The sequence below is a fragment of the Parasteatoda tepidariorum genome, chromosome 3 (genome assembly GCF_043381705.1).
Source record: "Parasteatoda tepidariorum isolate YZ-2023 chromosome 3, CAS_Ptep_4.0, whole genome shotgun sequence".
Taxonomy (NCBI): domain Eukaryota; kingdom Metazoa; phylum Arthropoda; class Arachnida; order Araneae; family Theridiidae; genus Parasteatoda; species Parasteatoda tepidariorum.
In genome coordinates this window covers 8239062-8261027 of record NC_092206.1, presented here as the reverse complement: position 1 = coordinate 8261027, position 21966 = coordinate 8239062, and the positions used below count along the sequence as shown (strand labels likewise).

At 32.0% G+C, this 21966-nt stretch overlaps 2 protein-coding genes across 3 annotated transcripts in view; both read left to right on the top strand.

Annotated features, from left to right (window-relative positions):
- The window catches only part of LOC107456261 (transport protein Sec23), a gene marked incomplete in the record, with an annotated part of 30534 nt that extends 23974 nt beyond the window's left edge, over positions 1-6560 (top strand). Inside the window, 4 exon segments of the mRNA XM_071178305.1 lie at positions 1378-1533; positions 1932-2000; positions 3793-3810; positions 5921-6560. Coding sequence (XP_071034406.1) covers positions 1378-1533; positions 1932-2000; positions 3793-3810; positions 5921-6016 — 339 coding nt within the window.
- A 4859-nt stretch (positions 6561-11419) lies between these two features.
- Positions 11420-21966, top strand: part of LOC107456258 (PI-PLC X domain-containing protein 1) — a 30959-nt gene continuing 20412 nt past the window's right edge. The window contains exons 1-3 of one of the 2 annotated variants that reach the window (XM_016074080.3): positions 11420-11555; positions 15666-15746; positions 16944-17109. In XM_016074080.3, the coding sequence (XP_015929566.1) occupies positions 15680-15746; positions 16944-17109 (233 nt within the window). In that variant the 5' untranslated portion in view covers positions 11420-11555; positions 15666-15679. Of the gene's footprint in view, positions 11556-11585; positions 11605-15665; positions 15747-16943; positions 17110-21966 lie in introns of those variants that run through there. The other variant, XM_071178295.1, reaches the window with a different exon arrangement.

The following is a 21966-nucleotide window of genomic DNA, read 5'->3' as shown; positions in this document are numbered from 1 at the left end:
AGCCCTCTGGTGGGAAAGACTTTAAAACAAAACTTACAACAGTTACTTTTCTCAACAACTGAAATTTAGAATAGTGTGATTAAGAAAAATATGCGAACTGTTTTCAATTTCAAATTAATATTGAAATGCACAGGTTTAGAATTTTCTACAGTGAAAAGTTTTCGGAACTTCAGTGTTCAAAAAAGTATACAAAAGCTAGACGTTAAGAACATATACAATGAGCGAGCATCGGATTGCGAAGCAATCCGAAATGAACTGCGAAAGCAGTTCTGGGGGTTGGCGAGCGCCAGCGAGCAGGGGGCGAACCCTCCTAGTTACAGTATATTTTACATAATTGGTTGACATTTGGAGCTCAGTTGTTAAAGGAACTGACTCGAAGTTGCAATGGACTGGGGTTCGATCCTCAGTTTCAGCTAGAAGCCCACCCAACTTCCGATCAATTGGTATTAGTTACCCATCCTAATTAGTTAAAAGTGGACTTTGCATAATGCGGCCAACATTGCTTCAATCACGTTGTTAGGCAAGAAATTGTCCAGCTTTCACCTCCAGACCACAACCAGCTGTTGCTGGAAGGCATTTGCTTTGCAGTCCTTCTATATAATAATCATAACTTTCTACTCGAAATTTGCTTTGTAAAATTGCCTATATTGACATTAAGGATTTCAGTAAAAATATTTCCTCTAATTTATAATGGAGCGTTTTCAAAATGTGTTTAAACCTGCTTATTTTTGTTTTTTAAAAGCCCTCAAAGATGCTTTTTTTTTATTGGGTGTTTTTAAAAAGTACTTAATTTTCCCTTATCTAAAGTGAGATTTTTTCTTTATGTCGATTTTGGTTTGTATTATGCAAATGAGTGGTTTTCACATTGTTCTATTCAACGTTTTCTATATTCATTCAAGCACAATTCTTCAGTGTTCCGTCCGTCCGTAGCGTATGAAAGTGCCAATCATTTAACATTTTTGATGAAATACTTGTGAGTCCGCATGTGCGTATACTGAGCTGGGTTTGGTGAGATTCTTGCACTCTCATGTGCAACTCCGCTGCATTTTGCTAGATATTCTCAAATTCAGGCTTCATTTTCCACCCTCTGAAATTGAAACGAAAATTTCTCGCTCTCTTTATGGTGGCTAATATAATCAAGAAAAGAGTTATTTGTCAGAAACTGGTTATTTTATCATGATCATGTAAAGTCTTTGGAAATTATTTTGCGTTTTGTTAATGTATACAGTGCTTTAAAATATTTTTTAAGTGCTTAAAAAGTACTTAAAAGGTGCTTATTTTTTGTTGAAAGATTTTGCTACACACCCTGTTGACGCATTAAATCAACTTAACTTTTAAATTGTAATCCTGTAAAATCTTCACATTTTTCCTTTTTAGACAATAGCTCAGTGGAGGAAAGCTGGTTATCAAAACTCTGCAGAGCATGAAAATTTCCGTCAGCTGCTGCAGGCACCCATTGATGATGCTCAGGAAATTCTTCAGACTAGATTCCCTATGCCACGTTACATTGATTGCGACCAGGGTGGCTCTCAGGTAAATTCATGAAGTTATTAAACTCTACTTAAAATGATCAAAACTTTTTGATTGCACATTCAGAATTTTTTGCCCCAAGAAGTGCAAGAATAGTGTTAGTATATATGTATGTATATATGTGTATATATATTTATATATTTAATATATATTTTTTGAAAATATTTTAATTTAATTATTTTTCTTCTGTTTTTATGAATCTTTATTATTTTCCATGTTTTCTTTATATTTTTGGCTTATTTTCTGAATTCTATTTATTTGCAGCTTATGCACAAGAAATAAAACTCATTAATTTTCTTTATTTTTCTCTCTTTTTTCTTTTTATCCTTTTATTTATGTTATATATATATATATNATATATATTAATTAGAAAAATGATGCATGCAATTTTATTATTTTAGGCTCGATTCTTGCTTTCAAAAGTGAATCCATCAATGACTCACAACAACATGTACAGTTGGGGAGGACAGGTGAGTTCTGATAGTTTGAAATACAATGTCATGTACTTAATGTGCAGCAATATATTTTCTTTATTTTCTAAAGTTCTTAGCTCTATCTGCATAATTGTTAATCTTCTAAGGATTTCATTGAAAACAAATACTAGAGAATTCTTATCTACTTTTTTTTTGTTTAGTAACTTGTTTTTTGAAAGACTGTTTTGTTTACAAATATAGTGTTTTGATATATTTTCCGTTCATATAACAAAATGTAATTTCTCTGTAACCATTCCACCAATATGTTCCAGTGCATTGAGATGTTTGTGAATTCTCTAAGTCACGTTTTATTTAATCTTGACAATTTTTATTTTAATTATAGATATATTTTTAAAAAAAAATTATTTATGTATTCTACAACTACTGTTAGCCATCCAAATATGATATTCAAAACTTAAATATTTTTGTACATATTGCGTTTTTTATTGTTGGGTTCGCACTTTCCTTTTAACAAGACTTATCATCTTACTTTGAGAATCTGGGGCAATATTTATTTGCATTATAAGTATTTTTTTATGGTCAATTATTATTTTTAAGTATTTTTCATTCTTGTTATCATGAGTATTTTAATTTTCTGTCAATGAGGGCTTTGTTTGGTTATTGAGCCCTGTAAAGGTAGTTAATTTCACTTTTACTGCCCCTACAAGTCTCTCATAACTTATTTTAGATACTACACTTCTAACTTATTTCAGCAAAGAAAAAGAGGATTCTCCAAATCAAATAAGAAGAATAAATATGGAGTAAAGCCTTAAACCATTTATTCATGCTAATCTTAGAGTAGTATTACTCATCTAGAGACGCATATCGAATTCAGGACTGTATTTATAATAATTGGAACTGAGATAGCCTGGTTCGTAGGGTGCTGGACTCACCTTCGTGAGAACGTGAATTCGAATCCAGCTGGCCGAACACCGTGTAGTAAACTATGACTGGTGCATTTTAAATATGTCAAGTCGCAAAGTCCTCCATGATTCAGTAACAAATCATGCCTTTGGGGGTACTGGATTGGAGATTGATCTTTCTGTGGTTCAGGTCAAAATTGAGATCTGTGGATGAATGAATGGATCCGCCATATAAATGGACGTGATGTATGGGTGTGGCAGAAGTTGAATTCTTGCCCGTAGACGAGGCTACTTGAAAATAAAAACAATCGCAGCCCTAGTGCCTTAATGGCCTACAACAACATTTATAATAATTTTCCGGAGTAACACTTGTAAAGTTAAAGTATTTTAAAATTGCTGCCTTATTGATTTAGTATTGCTAATGTGGCTGTTTATATCCATAAGTTTGTTGTGATGTTATGACTTAAAAATCCATGAAAAAATTTTCTTTAAAAAATTAAGTTTTTATTTGCAAAAATTGCATACTCTTTTAAATTAGAAATGATCAATTATTTATTAGTACTTAAAATTTTTAAAATGATATTCAATTGACGTTAATGTAAAATAATTTTGCTTCTTGCAGTAACTTGGAAAACGATTGATACTAGAATAAAATGTTCATAAAATTCATAAAATACAAAAGTATCCCCCTAGTTCCAAAAGTTTTTGATACTCATAAAGAGTTTTTTAACTATCATATATAACTTTAAACTATAACTCATTAATTTAGTATTAATGCCTTATAAATTTCTTAATAAATTTCATGTAGAAATATTGCATATTTATTTTTATTTTGCATTTGAAAATATTTTGTTTTGTATTGCATGTTATAAAACTAATAAGTTTTTGTTTTAAATTTTTTTTCTGTCAATTCCCACCTGCCACAGACGCCTGCTAACCCAACGGTATAAGTTTTATTTAATTTGGGTTTTGGTGATGGTTTAAATGTCAATCAGCACAATGCTCTTTTAATTTATTTTTGATGATAATTACATATTTAATAAAACTGAGTATTAATACAATTTAAGTATTAAGTTAAATTAACATTACTTTTTTGTTTGCATTGTTAATAAGAAAACAAAATCTTAAATATAAAATTCTTTAAATTTTTTAATAATGTGTTACTTCTTAGTTTTTGATTAATAAATTTTTTTTTTTGTGTGTGTGCCTCTATTGCTATTTTATTGTAGTTCATTTTGTTTAAAAATTAATTCTAAAATTTATGTTATTTAGATTATAAATGTTATTTTGTTTTCATTGATGCATGAAAAAGTTGATTTACGAATACACAAAACACTTTTCACACCATTTTCAGAAAAATATTAAAGATACTATTAGAATCCGATTAATTTAAAAACAATAATTATACAATCAAACTCTGATATCAAGAACTAATTCAGTCTTATTAATATTTTTAATCATTCTATGCAATATTATTACTTTTAAATATAATTCTGCCTTTAGTCACGCATGAAAAAGCTTAAATAAAAGAATACAAAACCATTTTTTCGCATTCGGTACAGTTTTCAGAAAAATATTCTAGATATTATAAGAATCTGATTAATTTGATAATAATAATTATACTGTCAAACCTTGATATCAGAAATTAATTAATATTATATAACTTTTGAATATAATTCTACATTCACATACGTAAAATGGAAGAATACAAAACTTATTTTTCATATTCGTTTTCTGAAAATTATTCTAGATACTACAAAAATCTAATTATTTTAAAAGTAATAATTATACAGTCAAACCTTGATATCAAGTACACAAATTTTCAATATCATGAACAAATTCTTTGCATCTGCTATTCTCATTATAGGAAAAAGTCCACACATTTCTTGTTGTCCCTCGAGTTTAAAATGTTTTAACACAAATTTTAAAGGACATTTCTTGAATAATTTTATGAATCATTATTTGAAACCATAATAAGAATGTTTTCTTAAGTAAATATATGCTTTCAAACTTATGATTTCCAAGTTATTACTTTGACTAAAAAGTTTTCTAGTTTAAGATTTTCGAAATTACTAATTTTCAATGTCAAAACTTTTTTATTGTCTCCCTTTGACTTTGTGATATTAACCATAGCAACAATTATACCTTGGCCCCAGTTGGGCTCTAAATTGGCTCAATATGAGTCCTATATGAACATGCTCTGAGGGACCAATATTCTTATGTCTAAATGTTTTAATATTGGTCCTATGAGCCGCGGTGGCTCGGGGAATACAGCGTTCACCTTCCAACGAGGTGATCCGGGGTTCGATCCTGGCAATGGCTGGTCGATACGAATTCCACATCCGGCTTGCACCGACCACAGTGCTGACGTGAAATATCCTCAGTGGTAGACGGATCATGTGTTAGATTCCCTTTGCCATCAGGCTAACCGTAGTAGGTTTTCCTCTCCTCGTAACTCAAATGTGGGTTAGTTCCATAAAAAAAAGTCCTCCACGAAGGCACATTTCTCCCAATACTTGATGCAGGAGTTCTCTTGTCTTCTGGATTGGGTTCAAAATGACAAAGCTGTGGGGTTGAACAGCAGTAGTCGTAAACCTAAAAATTGGGTTGACTGTTCAACGGTGGTTAAATATTGGTTCTATGCAGTGTTAATAGCAGCCTATTTTGGGCCAATATAGGGCTTATATTGGCTTAATGGTTATAGAATATCCGGTGAATCTGACAATTCTATATAGGGCCGTTATAGGTTGTAAAATGGCAGTAAGATATCAAGTGAATTGGACAATTCTATAGAGGGCTCATATCAGAAAATATCAGCCAATTGAACCCTTATTGTGCCAAGATTCATAAACATAATTTCAATGAGGGCCCAAGTTATTTTTCTGCTGGGGAAGTTTTGACTGTATTTAGAAATAGATTTTAGGTTAGATTGTTTCTGTTTTAAAATAAACAAACTATTATTTATAATATTAACCAAATTCATTCTGAAAAGAATCTTACTTTACATAATAACATTTATTTTTAATCTGCGATTGGTTATTTTTTCTTTTTCAGCAGGATGGTGCGGGCGCTCCTGTTCTAACTGATGATGTCAGTCTTCAAGTATTTATGGACCATTTGAAAAAACTGGCCGTGTCTAGCTCATCGTGAGGGACATTAAAATATACCTATATGAATGGATGGATGTATAGTTGTTATGTCTATTTTGAAGAATGTGAATGTCTATGAATGTTAGACTTAAAATCTGAAGCTTTGCACTTAGAGGAACATTTTTGGGAATTTCATCAAAATTAGTCACTGGCTATTAAAGACTCATTTGAATTTTTGATGAATTGTTGAATTATAATAAATTGCCTCATTAAATTTCTATATTTTATTTATTCAATTTTATTTTCACTCTATCGTTTTTAAAATAAAAAGTTGATATTTAACTTCCAATTATTTGAAGTGTAATATTTGCTTGTTATGTTTTTTATGATAGAAGAGGATATCAAATGTTTAACATTTTAAATAGATATTGATTTTGCATTTTTTGTTCAAAATTTTTATATCGAGTTAATTGCATTGGCATAAATGTTTGAAATTGGAAACTATAATAGGAAAGAAACTTTATAGGGGTGAAATGTTTATGAAACTGATGTAATTGAAATGATGTTTAATTGTTTTATTCATAATAAAGTTATTACAATTTTTATATCTTGTATTACTTAGTTTTTTATCATTAATTACCCATTCTTTTTAAGGAATGAATTGCACCTTCACATTTCTTACTATATCAAAAGATCATGAGGGGAAAAAATTCAATTTCATCTGCCATAATCAAAACTATTATACTGTTTTTATACAGGGCTGCTACGCCACAGGGAAAACCTGAAAAATACAGGGAATAATTTCAAAGTCATTTATAATAATGCAGGGAATTTTATTTCTTATTTCCGTCTTTTAAAAGTGGTAACCACTTAAAGTGCAATATTTAAGGATGATAATTCAGCTATACTAAGCTATTTAATTTACTGTAGCTTTATTTTTTTTAAGTATGCTTTTCAACTTCAGATTAATGCATACCAGCTTGTCTGAGTAGTAATGACTGGCGTAGCGCAATGGCGACCTCATTGCCCCCTTCATTCTGTTGAACATGACTTTGTAGTGTCTTAAACTCTATGACCTCCTTGGCTTACAATAAGCTTTTAGGGAAATATGTTTTATGGAATGAAGCTCTAAATCTATTATACTGAGTTATTAAAAATTTATTTTGGTCCTAACTCCAGATCCTAGGGATGGAATTATGTCTAATATTCTACAAAACACTTATGAGAATTTCAAATGTTCTGCTGGCATCGTCAAATATTAAGTACTTTCACAAGTTTAATTACTGCCAGTTAAAACATAATTTCATTTAGCGAGCCAAATTTTTAAAAAATAAGGTCCTTAATTAGTTAAATATCAAGTTATGTGTTAAATGCCTACGGAGCGAAATTTATTAAATAAAATCTTCATTTCGAGTTGGATATAATTTGTTCTTCGGGAACTTGTTTTGTTGCATAAGCGGTGTGTAAATTAAGAAATCAGACTGGAGACAAAATGTTCCATCTAGCAACCCTGGCCAATTAATTTAGGGTGATTTGTTTTAATTTAGAAATATCGTATTTGCAGACTTAAAAGCATATAACTCATTATAAAAAATTTATGCAGTACTTCAATTAATTAGAAAGCAAATTTTTTAATCGATTGAAAATTCAGAATAAAAAGATGGGCATTTTTTTTTCTGAAGCATTTCTCAAAATATGGTAAACATTTCCAAAATGAAAACTTTTTTAGAAACAAGCGTGAATTTTCGGTACGCTATTAAATATAAGTGATAAGTACATACTTATGAAAAATAATAAAATGCATCTTAAACGTAAAAAAGTGGTGATTGGCCGGCAATTGCTACCTGTTAACCATTTTAATACCTACGCTACTTGTCATATTTAATGTCATATTTTTACACATTCTTCAACTTTTTATTCGATTTACCTAAACATTGTTGTGGTTGTAGTTCATTTACGTCGTACCAAAGCTGCACAATGGGCTATTGGCATCGGTTTGGAAAACATCCCTGAGGGTGATCTGATGACCTGCCATCACAAATTTGATTCTCTGCAGAGCGGATGGCACCCCCACTTCGGTAGCCCGACAACCTTTGCGAGAAGTCGAGCACTTTAAGATAAAACAGTTTAACGAAGACCACGGACCCTTCGCAGATTGACCGCAGCCAGTGATGCTTAACATCGGTGTTCTGCTGAGAACCGTGTCTTAACGATCAGTCCTCTGCGGGACACATTGAACAGGATGTTATTTTAGTTGCTTTGCACGTAATTTTTTTAACAAATCGGCTACATATTCAATAAAAAATGTCCTNTGAGGATGATCCGAAGACATGCCATCACAATTTTGATCCTCAGCAGAGGGGATGACACCCCCGCTTCGGTAGCCCGACGACCTGCACGCGAAGTCGAGCACTTTACGGTAGAACAGTTTAACGAGGACCAATATCGCACACCCTCGGTCCCTACGCAGACTGATCCAAGTGGTCAATCACCCGCAGCAAGTGATGCTTGACTTCGGTGATCTGCAGGGAACCGTATCTTAACGATCAGTCCACTGCGGGACTAAATTTTCTCGAAAACGACGAACATTGGGACACTTCAATGGCTGATGCATCTTATACTGCTCGATGGCAACAAATGCGCAAGCTATTTGCAATAGTATTGACGATGTGCTTTCCATCCAATCCAAAAGATCTTTGGGAAAAATACAAAGACAACGTGAGTGAAAACATTCTACAACGTTTACGAACAACAAACCAAAATTCGCACATTCAATCTTGTCCTGGAGTATATAATGAAGCTTTAATTTTAATCGAGGACATATGTTTAACAATCTTTAATACACTGTTACAACTGGAAATTCCTGCATCAAATAGACTTATCACGAGGCTTACCACAACTAAATCTTCTTGATTGTTGTTGTAGTTCATTTACGTCCCACTAGAGCTGCACAATGGGCTATTGGCGACGGTCTGGGAAACATCCTTGAGGATGATCCGAAGACATACTATCTCAATTTTGATCCTCTGCAGAGGGGATGGCACCCCCGCTTCGGTAGCCCGACAACCTTTGCGAGAAGTCGAGCACTTTAAGATAAAACAGTTTAACGAAGACCAATACCACGGACCCTTCGCAGACTGACCGCAGCCAGTGATGCTTAACTTCGGTGTTCTGCTGGGAACCGTGTCTTAACGATGAACAGGATGTTATTTTAGTTGCTTTACACATAATTTTTTTTAAATTTATTTTTAACAAATCGGCTACATATTCAATAAAAAATGTCCTTAGAATAATCGCTTATCATTCAACCAAAAAGATCTACGAAATACAAATTACATCAGTAACATACTCTGTTAAAATTTAGACTGAATAAAATAAAAATGTATGCAGCTATGGAGTTGTTTTTAAGTTGTGAAATTTTTATTCAGTGTAAATTTTAACGATGGTGGAATAATCTAAAATTTAAATTGCAAAGCGCAGTTAAGTCTGACACCTGCGGGAACTGTAATATCCTAGCTTTCCTTTTCCCATGTAAACAGATTTTATTGCTGATTGCAAAATAAAATTCAATTAAAACTTCGACGACTAGCTAGAGTGCTTACATTTTAATTAGATTACACAATTATTGGAGTGCTTACATTATTATTGTTATTCCATTATTATAATTAGATTCAATTAATTAGATTACACAATTAATAACAATTTACGACTACTAATGTTCAACTCCGTAGGCTTGTAATTTTGAACCCAATCCAGAAGACAAGGGAACTCCTGGATCAAGAATTGGGAGAAATTTGCCTTCGTGGAAGACTTTTGTAAAACGTAACCCGAATTTGCGTTACATGGCGAGAAAAAACTCCTACGGTCAGCCTGACGGTAAGGGGACTCTAACCCATGATCCGTCTACCACTGCGGATATTTTACATAAGCACTGTGGTCGGTGCGAGCCGGATGCGGAATTCGTATCGACCAGCCATTGAAGAGATCGAACCCCGGTTCACGTCATTGGAAGGCGAGCGCTCTAACCCCTGATCCATCGCAGCTCGTTCTTACATTTGTGACTGATAAGAGCATTTATGTTTTTGATATCGCATACTGTACTCCACGCTGTTTTGAGACTTCTATATGTTACCGATAAAGATCAAAAGCTGTTAATGTGCACATTATCTAGCTAATTTGCCGATTAACTAGGATGATCCATTAAAGAGCGGAATCTAGAGGTTTCTTCAGTTTATCTAGGCAATATGCATGTTACAGTTAAATCTCGAAAGCTGTAAATACGCACATTACCCAGCTAATGTGTAGGTTATCTAGGATAATCTGTTAAAGTGCGGAATCAAGTCTTTTCAGTAATTTAACCAGGTAATGTGCGCATTAACTTTTTCCGTAGCCTTAAAGTTCAAAAGTTTGTTTCTCTGATTCGATCACCAAATTTGTTTATCGCTTGGTAGTATTTATTAACTTGATTCTTTAAAAATTGAAAAATAAATCAATGACATTACGTTAATTTCCATCATTATTGTAATAGTACTATTTTAAATCATTAGATTCTCCGTATTAAACATTCCAAAGCAATTAATGTTTGATTTTATCAACTAATGTTTTGATCGTAGTAACTAATTTTTTTAGATAAGCGAAAAATAAATGAGTAACATTATGATAATTTAAGTTTACAGAAATGTTGTTGCTGTTTCAGTAGAGACCTTTTTCACTCTAAAGAGTACCTAGTAGGTGATGTGGAGAATATCTAAAAAGTTTGCGGTAACCTAGGTAATTTCAGAAATGAAATAATTTTGTAGCACTTTAACAGATCATCCTATTTAATTTGCACTTTCAGTTTAGCTAATTTATCGAATTACTGATTTCTACACTTTAGCGGTTACATGCACATCAACGACTTCCGTGATTGATTAAGTTCAGATTGAATAAGTTCGTTCAATTTTATCAAATAATTTGCTGATTGTATTAGGTTGATTTTTTGGATATCGAAAAACGAATCAATTAATAATATGATAATTTTCATTGCATTAATATATTAAACCTTTTGCTTCCTAGTCTTATAGTTTATTAATTAATTGATTGATTCTACCTACTAATTTGACTGTTTCATTGTATAAACTCGATTCTTAGGCATCTAAAAACAAACAAATAACACCATGTTTCATTAAATGTACGAAAACGGTTGCTGTTAATCCACCAAAGAGTTTAGTTTCAATGTACAGATTATCTAGGAAGTTTAAGAAATGAAGCAATATTTGAATATTTTAACAAACCATCCTAGTTAATATGCACCTTGCCGAAATAAATTGTAGATTATTTGATTGCTGCACTTAACGCTAATAGGCACACTATTCGTTTTCCTTTTTTTTAAAAAAATTGAAGACAAAAGCAAACGATAAACGATTTTTGTCTCAGATGGCGCCACGATATGAAATCAGATCGAATAAAGAACAAAGGAGAGGAATAAATTTCTTTTTTGGTAGCTATTTTTCGAGGAAAAATGAGTAGATTCGGCTATAAGGTTTCCCTTTTATTGCGACGAAGTGGACAACTACCATTCTCTGTTAGATGTCGCGGGCGGAGTGAAGAATAAAAAGCAAGTAAGCATTTTCCTCTTCTTTTCCCCCCTTTTCTGTCAATAAACGATGGGTAATTTTCAAATATTTAATATTTTTCCTTTTATCAACTTTTTTTTTTATATGAACCATGTTACCATGTTTTTTTATATGTTACTATAATTTTCGTCCCATTTTTTTTTTTCTTTTCCAAATTAAATTTAGAGCCGTAGCGTTTCCGAATATTTATCGGTTATGGAACCCTAAATGATGAAGCTTCTTTTGACAGAAATAATAACAATTTCATACACTAAGTTCACTAGCAGTTGTGAACATGTTAATTAAGGAAAGATAACTATTTATTCTGGAACTATTTATTGTGATGAATGAAATATTTTCATTGTCGTATGAATAAAAATCTTTAAATTAGATTTTATGTCATGAAGTTTAATTCCAGGCTTGGAACAACATGCCTTCTTGGTGTATGCATGAATTAAAAATGAATAAGAAAAGATGAATTATGGTTTTGGATAAAGCGATGCAGTAAACATTGAGAATAATTATCAGAAAAACATGTAATTTTATATACTATATTTAAGTAATTTTATTCTTAATTGAAAATTTGAAAGTAAAAAACTGAAGGAAGTTTTTATAAATGCGTATTTTTTAATCCTAATTAAATTAATATAATGTTAGAGAATTTTTTTTTATCTATTTCTTTTTTTTCACTTATACATTTTACTTTTATTTTATAAAAATATCTGAAATATGATATAAAGTATGAATTATTGATTGGATGCGAATATAAATACAGGTTTGAAAATATATTGTTAAAAAAGGTTCCAAATTCTCGGAACTTTTGTGATCCTTCCGCGAAACCGTTTTTTGGGTCTCTCAAATGTAGAAGCCGTTAAATATTATTTTTCTGCCTAAACTCTCATTCATAGTTTGATTTTCGCTTAATAATTGAAGTAAGTTATGTGATTTGTTGATTTATTTTTCGAATGCCATCCCTAAGAACGATCAATTTCCGCATTTTATTTTCAAATTTATCAATAGCTGTTCATGAACGGTGTCACGCTTTGAAGGTAGAAAGAGGCTTGTGAAATTGTGACAGCCAATGACAAGGGGAAAGAAGGGTATAACAAGTAGTGTGACACCCCACCCCGCATTTCGGTTAAAATCAAATATTTAAAATCAGCTGGTTAAATATTTCTGTCTTGCATGTTTTTCAGTTTTTCTTTTCATGTTTTTTTCAGATAATGAGTACACATCTGATTATTATTGTTCTTATGCTCATCGATGCCATTAAAAAGCGTAGTTATGGTATATAACTGGGGTTTCCAACTTACATGAGGCCGGGGCCGCAATTAAAAACACCAGTCAAATGGAGGGCCGCAACTTTATCAAAATTTTATATAGGACTCTTTTATGTTTGAAGGAACATTAAATATTACTGTCAGAGTTTTATCAAGTTGTGCAAAACAAAAGTATTGAATTTCAAATTAAAATAAGAAGTAGATTTTTACCTGAGAAATAAATTTTTTGCACCGTTTTTATCTTAAATTTCACGGAAACGCAGAAATTAGTTTTTTTAACGAAGAAAAGTACTTTAAACCCATATAAATTTTTTACGAAAATTTACCGTAAAAAATGACAACTAATATATTTTAGTTCGCGGGCCACAAAAGAAGGCTTGGCGGGCCGAACGTGGCCCTTGGGCCGCCAGTTGGTAACCACTGGTATATAAGTATGGTATAAAAAGTAAAGGTGGCTATTTCGGTTTCATGAGCTATCATGCCAACTACAATCTCCAAGGTCCCTAATGTGTTTTAAACTTGCAATTTTTTAACAAAAAAAAAAAAAAAAATACAGAGGTTTGTCCGAGAGTGGCTACGAGTTATACCCTTTAAGTGTGTCTCCTGTATTGTTTTTTTATTTCTATTTATTTATTTTTTACGAGCAGACTTAGACTTAGAAATTATTCTGCCGCAGGTCACGATGCGGAAATCTGCCCAAGATAAAATTTGAAATATAATCTGTGTTTTCTTTCTGACTTGCTTACATGTTTACATAATATAGCGTCACAAATTGGGGAGGGGGGTAGTAGCATGGAGGGTGGAGGCAAAAATATTGAAAAAAGTATAGCATCATTTTTATGAATCACCCTCAAATTTATCATTTAAGTTTTAATCAGCGTTTATTTATCGTTTAGTTTTAACGTCTCACTCAAATAATCATTTGAAAATGCTTAAGTATTACTTATTTTCTATTTCTATGGTTTTGATTTTTATGAACTTTAAATACCTGTGCGGAGCTCTTAAACTCAATTTAAGAGCTATGCCTAAGATTTTTATTAGATTTAAAGTTTCAGTGTTCTTAGTCGTCAATTGGACAAAATAAACTAACTTGATCTTTATTTTGAATGTATATAAAATTTAAATTTTTATGATATGAGACTTCATTACCAAATTAATCATAACTGAAAATCATATTTTATTCTTTATAATAACATGTATGGCATGAGGACAAATATTTACAAACAAAAAATTTATTTCATAGTAAAAAATGTAAAATTTAGTGCCATCAGTAGTTGATTAATTTCATAGTATTAATTTCATAGTCGTTGATTAATTTCATATTAAAAAAATTAAAGTTTAGTGTCATCAGTCGTTAATTGCAAACCCCCCTTGGCTACAATTTCTGGCGTCGAAAACCATCTTTGCACGAAAAAGGACTAGTCCGTCCTGCCGTTTTGGTCCCAGCATAAACATTCATTCTCTTCCCATTTCTGTTAGATATTAAACTTTTAAAAATGTTACCATTTGTGCAAAATATTCTAATGAAATTATAATGATCCGTATTTTTATTTTATTAATTTTTGTCTGTAACATTTATTCCCTTTTTTAAACATTTTCTCTTTTTTAAAGAAGGAATTATTCCAAAAGAGTTTTCAGATTGCACCACCTGGATAAGCAATCATTACTTATTCATTTGCATTTGAAAAATTGTTCTTTTTTACTTAGAAAATAAAAGTTCGGCTGCTTTTTTCTTACTCACTAAATGTTTGTTTGGACTCGATTGTATTATTTTTTGGGAGGGGTTGCCCCTACCCCCACAGTTACGCCATTGACGGAATGTGGAAAAAGGAGATTCACTTTATTTATTTTTTAATGCTTAATAATCATTTAAAATTTCGGTTTTCTGTCTCAGGAGATAATAAATAAATAATTTAAACGTAGTATTGAACCTTTGAAAAATAAAAAAAGGTAAGTAAAAATAAAGGTAAGTAATAAAAAAATAAGTAAGTAAAAAAAGTAATAAAAGAAAACACGAAATGAGATTTACTGTTCACATGAATGAATCTATTAAATAAATGATGAATCTAAATATAGATGAATGTAATTAGCAGCGGGACAGAAATATCATGGACCGCCTGCACGCCTGTGCTTGGTCACTATTGCATTAATATTTTTTTTTCTAATGAAACGATTACGTACTAATTTTGATTATTATTATTTATGAAAACCCGTTATTAGTTTTCTGCCGCTAGGGGTCAACACTGTCAATCACAATTTTACATCATCTTTGTCCGAAAAAGGTAGAAAATAGAAAGAAAAAAAGAAAATTAAAAGAAAAAAGAATATTATTTTGCAGTTATCTTCGTATAAAAAAAAATCTACTTTTTAAAATGTTGCTTACTTTTAAAGGGGGAGGGAGGAAATAGGCCTTCCCTACTCATCACATTTTCCCCTCTTCGTTGTCATGGTTTCCACAAATCTAATTTTTTTCCCCCCCACAAATATAATCCAATTTCTTACTGAAACGTATTGGTGTGGTGAAAAAGCAAGATCTACCAAAACCATGATAACGGAAAGGCCAGAAGAATCATCTGATAATCGCCTTTCGATTAATCTCGTGTTTTAAGGGTTAATCTACGAGGCAAGGTGTTTTAATCCCGCCTTCTTCAATAGTGATTTGTACATTTTGATAGCGTTTTATTTCTTTAAATGCTAATTTGCAACTCCTAATGAGTATATTTTTTTAACTTTATGTTTGCCGATTCAAAAAATATATGGTAAGAGTGCTCAATACGGAACAATCTGTATTATATTTGTCTTTTCAACACTCTAAGTGTAACTGTTTTAATTTTAGGATTGTGAAAAACGATGATCCTTTTTGTTCTTCAGTGCCTTTGGACTATAGTTGCCTCCCAGTCATCAACTGGAATAACAGGTGTGCATTTTACTGAATTAATTTAAATTACTATTTATATTAATAATTAACGGAATTAATTTAAATTTCTATTTGTACTATACTAATTTAATACATAACAGGAAAGGGCGGAATCTTTTAACTTATTTCGGTTTGAGTGTTTATAGGTGCCTTCAGGAGTAAGATGATCTCCAAAGCTAAGGAACGCCAAAGCTCTGCTTTGTGTATGTTTGTGAAAAGGAAAAGCTCTTCGCAAGCCGGTTTTTGTTGATATTCAAAGCAAAAATGAGACTTTTATGAGAAAAATATTAGTGTTTTTGTTTTAAGATCGGTAAAAAGTTAATTTAGCTACGACACAAAATGAAAAGATGACTAGTTGTTACGAAAATTCTATCACGTTCTATTGAACGCGGTGGTTCTAGGATAGAACGTTTGACTTCCAGGTGACTTAGGTGATCCTGATACGCACCAGTGATGGCTAGTCCATATAAATTCTACTCCCGAATACATAGTTAATTTATCACCAAATCTAATTTATCGTCAATCGAAATTCCAACCATTTCCCCAAATACCTCAAATTATAATAAACCAAATTCCCCAAATACCAAATCCATACCTCAAATTTCAACTGAATTTCCATACTTTGTACATATTCTTTCAATCTTCTGAGCTCTACCAGCAGCATTCATAGTTATTTTGTCACCAAATAAAAAATTTATCGACTATCAAATTCTGGAAGTTTCGAATTTCAACTGAACTTTTGTGACAATACGAGGTTCATAGGTGCCGTTCTTTTTAAAGTGGTTATTTGGCAGGTAGGTACTTTCTTACACTAGAGCTGCACAATGGGCTATTGGCGACGGTCTGGGAAACATCCCTGAGGATGATCCGAAGACATGCCATCACAATTTTGATCCTCTGCAGAGGAGATGGCACCCCCGCTTCGGTAGCCCAACGACCTGCACGCGAAGTCGAGCACTTTACGGTAGCACAGTTTAACGAGCACCCATACCGCACACCCTCGGTCCCTACGCAGACTGATCCAAGTGGGTCACCCACCGCACACTGACCGCAGCCAGTGATGCTTGATGAGAACCGTGTCTTAACGATCAGTCCACTGCGGGACTTCTAATTTTGAATTCCAAAAATAAAACATAGTTTTTTAAACTACTAATAATTTTTTAATCCAATGTTCTCATTTGACTCGATTTATTGCAGACATTTATTTGACGGTGTCTTCCCTGACGGATGGTGGAGACAGGCGGTTGGAACTTAACTGGAAGGGCAGCGATCCAGAAGCTCTTGTCGCCCTTTACAATGCTCCCCCCGCAACAGACAGACCCCCACTAGTAACCATTAAAGGGAATTCTGGAGGATACTTTAGGTAACACTTTATAAACCTTTATTATCAGTATTTATATCAACGTATTTTTGTTTGCTATCTAAACAAGTGACACATTGTTTTCTATGTATTTTTTTTAAGCTGAATCTATACAATTTGGTCGATCACTTTGGTGTCATTCAAATTAGCGTAACAGATTACATCGGAGAATATGTCTTACATGTTCAAATAGTCTTTAGGTAGAAATGTGAAATGTACGCATAAGAACGAGTCAAAAGAAGTAGTTTTTATACATAAAAACTTTTGTACATTTTAACTATTTTGCTCTATTGACTTGTGTGTAGTTTCATTCGATTCAGCGTAAAAAAAATACACATGAAACAATATCTTTTTTGTTTAGATAGCAAGATCAGGTGCGTGAATAAATAGCACAAATTTGTATTATTTGTGCATGAAAGCCTTATAATTTCTAAACTAGTAGATGTCCGATCGTCTCGGGATTGGTTTCAATTCAGGGTGAAGAATTGCCTGAAAAATTTCAATAATCACCCCACATGACTTAAAAAAGGGAGAGGCGTATAAAGGAGAGTAATGGAGTTTTCAAGTACCATTTATAACAACATAACAAATCATTTTATTAAAAAAAGATATTCTAGGGTATAATTGTTTTCCTAAGAAAAAGTCTAATTTTACTGGACTACTATTTTATGTCCGTCGTTGAACAGTCGACCCAGTTTTTGTATTTACGACTACTAATGTTCAACTCAGTAGCCTTGTAATTTTGAACTAATCGAGAAGACAAGGAAACTCCTGGATCAGTACCCCCCAGAGGTATTGATTTGTTATGGGAACATGGAGGACTTTGTGACTCGACAGATTTAACGTGCACCAGTCACCATTTTACTACACGAGGAGTCTTCGGCCAGCGGGGATCGAACCAACAACCTCGTGGATATGGGCCCAGTACCCTACCAACCAGACCAGACTATCCCAGCTTATTGTACTACTAGTAATTTTTAACTTGTTATAAACATACAATTTTTATAACTTTTTTTATGCTGCTGACTTCACAATATGTCATATTCTTTATAACGAGCTTTAACGTATTTCAATCTCGTATTTTTAATAATTTTGATTCGATGCGTAAATCCCCAGGCATTTTAAAGTTTTTTTACTTTCAACATTCTGCGTAAATTGTTCAAGCAAGGAATAGTTGTGAAAAGCTTTTTTTTTTTTTTAAATCTTAAATAAACGAATTTTGATTTTAAAAAAATCATTTTTACTTCGATCGCCATGACTTTAGTAATAAAAAAAATATTCTTAATTTGAAATGATATATTTAGATAGGTAAATCAGTCTCAGTCATTTTCAATAAAATTTTAATTTTATCGTTGACATTGAAATATTAATTATTCACATTAAAATAGTGATTGCTGATGGTTTTTAAAGTTTGGTTTGAAATGACACTATATTTTGTTTAATGCATAGGAAACGTGTTACTCCTGTGCATTGCGTTTTCTGTGTCACGCAAAATTTTCTCTTTATTTTTTTTTTTATTTTTTTTGCACCAATGAAAACGTGCTCTATTTCAGGAGAGGGGGGGAATAAATTTTAGTCTCTCTCTGTTTTTAACTTTTAGAACTTTTTTCGAAGCGCAAAAAATTCCACATATTATAATTAATCTAAAATAATATTTAATTTATTTAGATAGTAATGATTAAGTTTCTTCCTCTTTTAATTTCCTTTTCAGTAAACCCAAGATGTTGGGTAAATCTTACCTCCTCACCTTACAAGTTTTAAATATTCAATAGGATACCTGCTAGTGACGCATAGTGGGTATCTCGATCCTGATTGGTTGCTGAAACGTGGCATTTGTTTGCGTTAGCAACTGCTTTTTTTAAATTCTATTTCCAGTAAGATAAGCTCGTCAAGTATCGATTCTCTTAAGTGACGCATTCTATATTCTTATACTAAGATTTCAATAATTTATCTTTCTTAACGCACAGACAGGCATGAAGCCATGTAGAATATAAACAAACTAATTATGCATCGAAGTTGCCAGGTACACAAACAAGCAATTTTCATAGTTACAATAAAATGCATACTCAAATAATAACTCTAAATTAAGTAAAAGACATAGACGAGAAAGAATTACATTTCAATAAATTTGATGTGCAATACTGCGCTGTATTTAGTTAATGTACATATTCTTTCAATCTTCTGAGCTCTACCAGCAGCATTCATAGTTATTTTGTCACCAAATAAAAAATTTATCGACTATCAAATTCTGGAAGTTTCGAATTTCAACTGAACTTTTGTGACAATACGAGGTTCATAGGTGCCGTTCTTTTTAAAGTGGTTATTTGGCAGGTAGGTACTTTCTTACACTAGAGCTGCACAATGGGCTATTGGCGACGGTCTGGGAAACATCCCTGAGGATGATCCGAAGACATGCCATCACAATTTTGATCCTCTGCAGAGGAGATGGCACCCCCGCTTCGGTAGCCCAACGACCTGCACGCGAAGTCGAGCACTTTACGGTAGCACAGTTTAACGAGCACCCATACCGCACACCCTCGGTCCCTACGCAGACTGATCCAAGTGGGTCACCCACCCGCACACAGACCGCAGCCAGTGATGCTTGACTTCGGTGATCTAATGAGAACCGTGTCTTAACGATCAGTCCACTGCGGGACTCCACGCAATGCACTAATATTTTCTCCGTTAATTATATTCGATTTTGCTTTTAAATTTTTTCAGCTGACAAATTTAGCACGATTATAATTTATTTTAAAGTAGTAAATAATTATATATCAAAAGTAAATTTTATTAAACTTCATAATATAATAAAACTTCATTCCCCCCTTGAAGAAAAAACTTTTTCGATTTGTTACTTGCAAAATTTGCTTTATCTTCTTTAAACTTATCTAAAAAATTCTTTTCGGACATATATTTTAGGAATATACTTTTCAATAAAATAAAAATCACACAAATAAAATTGCATACATTTTATGCAATAAATAAATATTTGAACAAGTTTATGAAGTAAAATAACGTAAAATTAAAAGATGCAATATTGGTTCACTTTGCGTTATTTATTCAAACAAAAATATCTAAACATCACTATATTCATAAAATTTTTGCACCCCCAAAAGAAATGAAAAGTTAAAAAAATAAAAAAAAATAACCATGAATAATCAATTCAATTCCCATATTGTACAGTTTGCAGTTTGAGCACAAAAGATAAATTAATGCTTTGGGAGAAGGGACAGAGATTTATTGCTGAATTTCAAGATGACTTTTAAAGCTTAACAAAACGTCTTTTCTTTTTTAAAAAAGTCATGATAAAGCATTAAAATGAAAATTTCGAAATATTGTTAGTTTATTTTATTTGTTTTGCTTCTAATAAAAGGGAAACAAGTATTATTTCTTGAAAAAAAACTGCAATTTACAGCAAATTTTTTGGAAAGAAAACCTATTTACAGACGTTAATATTTATGCTCGTTGTCCTTTGTTTTTACAATGGTCATCTTATACAATGGTAGGCATTTTTTCTGATACATAATCTTCAATTTTAAAATACCTTGAACGCAATCTATATCTGTTGTGTAGTCTGTCAATATCAACATTCTGTAACGATACAATTTAGCTGCAATTTCTTGCATCTAACGATACAATACAATTACAATTCTTGCGATACAATTTCTTGCACCTAAAATTTAAAAAAAAAATTACACTATAATCACACAATAAGATTAAAAGTGCTAATAGCACAATAAGAATGCTGTCTAATTCAACAACGGAACTTAAAATGCATGGTATTAATAAATTATATGTATTAATATTTTATTAAATAGTTTTAAAAAAGCAGGTAGTGTTTAAAGAAAATATTTAGAAAAGAAATTTCATAACAAAACAATTCATTAGGTGATTAAATAACAAAATTATTTAAATTTTTGTTTTACTGGAACAATTAAGAGCTAACAGATGAAAAGAAAATATAACTACTATAAACTTCTCTATACATACATATTATATGTATAAAAAGTAAAACTTTTTACACTTAACACTATTTAAATAATTTCAAATATATAATGAAATTTCATATAATTTAAAATGCCAAATTTATAGATCTTTTTCACATTTCTTGAACAATTAGAATAGACCGCACAATTAGAATAGTGTGATCTGAAGACATGCCATCGTAATTTTGATCCTCTGATGGTTCCCCTACTTTTGTAGCCCGAAGACCTGCGTACGATACCGAGCAGCCTCGTGCCTTAAACTCGAGAGCCATACACCCTCGGTCCCAACACAGTCTGATAAAAGTGGTTATCCACCCGCTCACTGACCTCAGCTAGTGATGCTTCACTTTGGTGTTCAACTGGAAACCGTAGTTAAATTTAAAGAAATAGATTTTTTGTACAAAAATGGATTAAAACAGTACACCATCCTAGAACGTTTTATTTCCTAGAATAAATTGACTAATTTAATTTAACCATGTGTACTATATTTACGTTCTAAAAACGCGTCATACAATTTCTCATTCACATGCGACCAACTTTTGTTCTAGTGAAAATAACCCTTACTTTTTGCCGCACATTAGTTTTGAAGATAAAAAGCTGTAAGCTGAAATAATATTGACTGATTATGGTTATAACAGCGGACACCAGTGCAGGTGCTTACTCACTAACGCAAGTGTTTGTTGTTGCTGTAAGAACTTCATTTTAGCCCTAATTATTTTATCTTTTGTTATGAATAATACACCAATTTTATAGCAAGCATATAAATCAGTACGGTATGTAGTAGATTTATTCAGTATTTTGTATTTAAAATTTAAATGAGTTATTTGTAACAATGTTCTTTGAAGTTAACCGTTTTTTGGTTATAATACTGTAA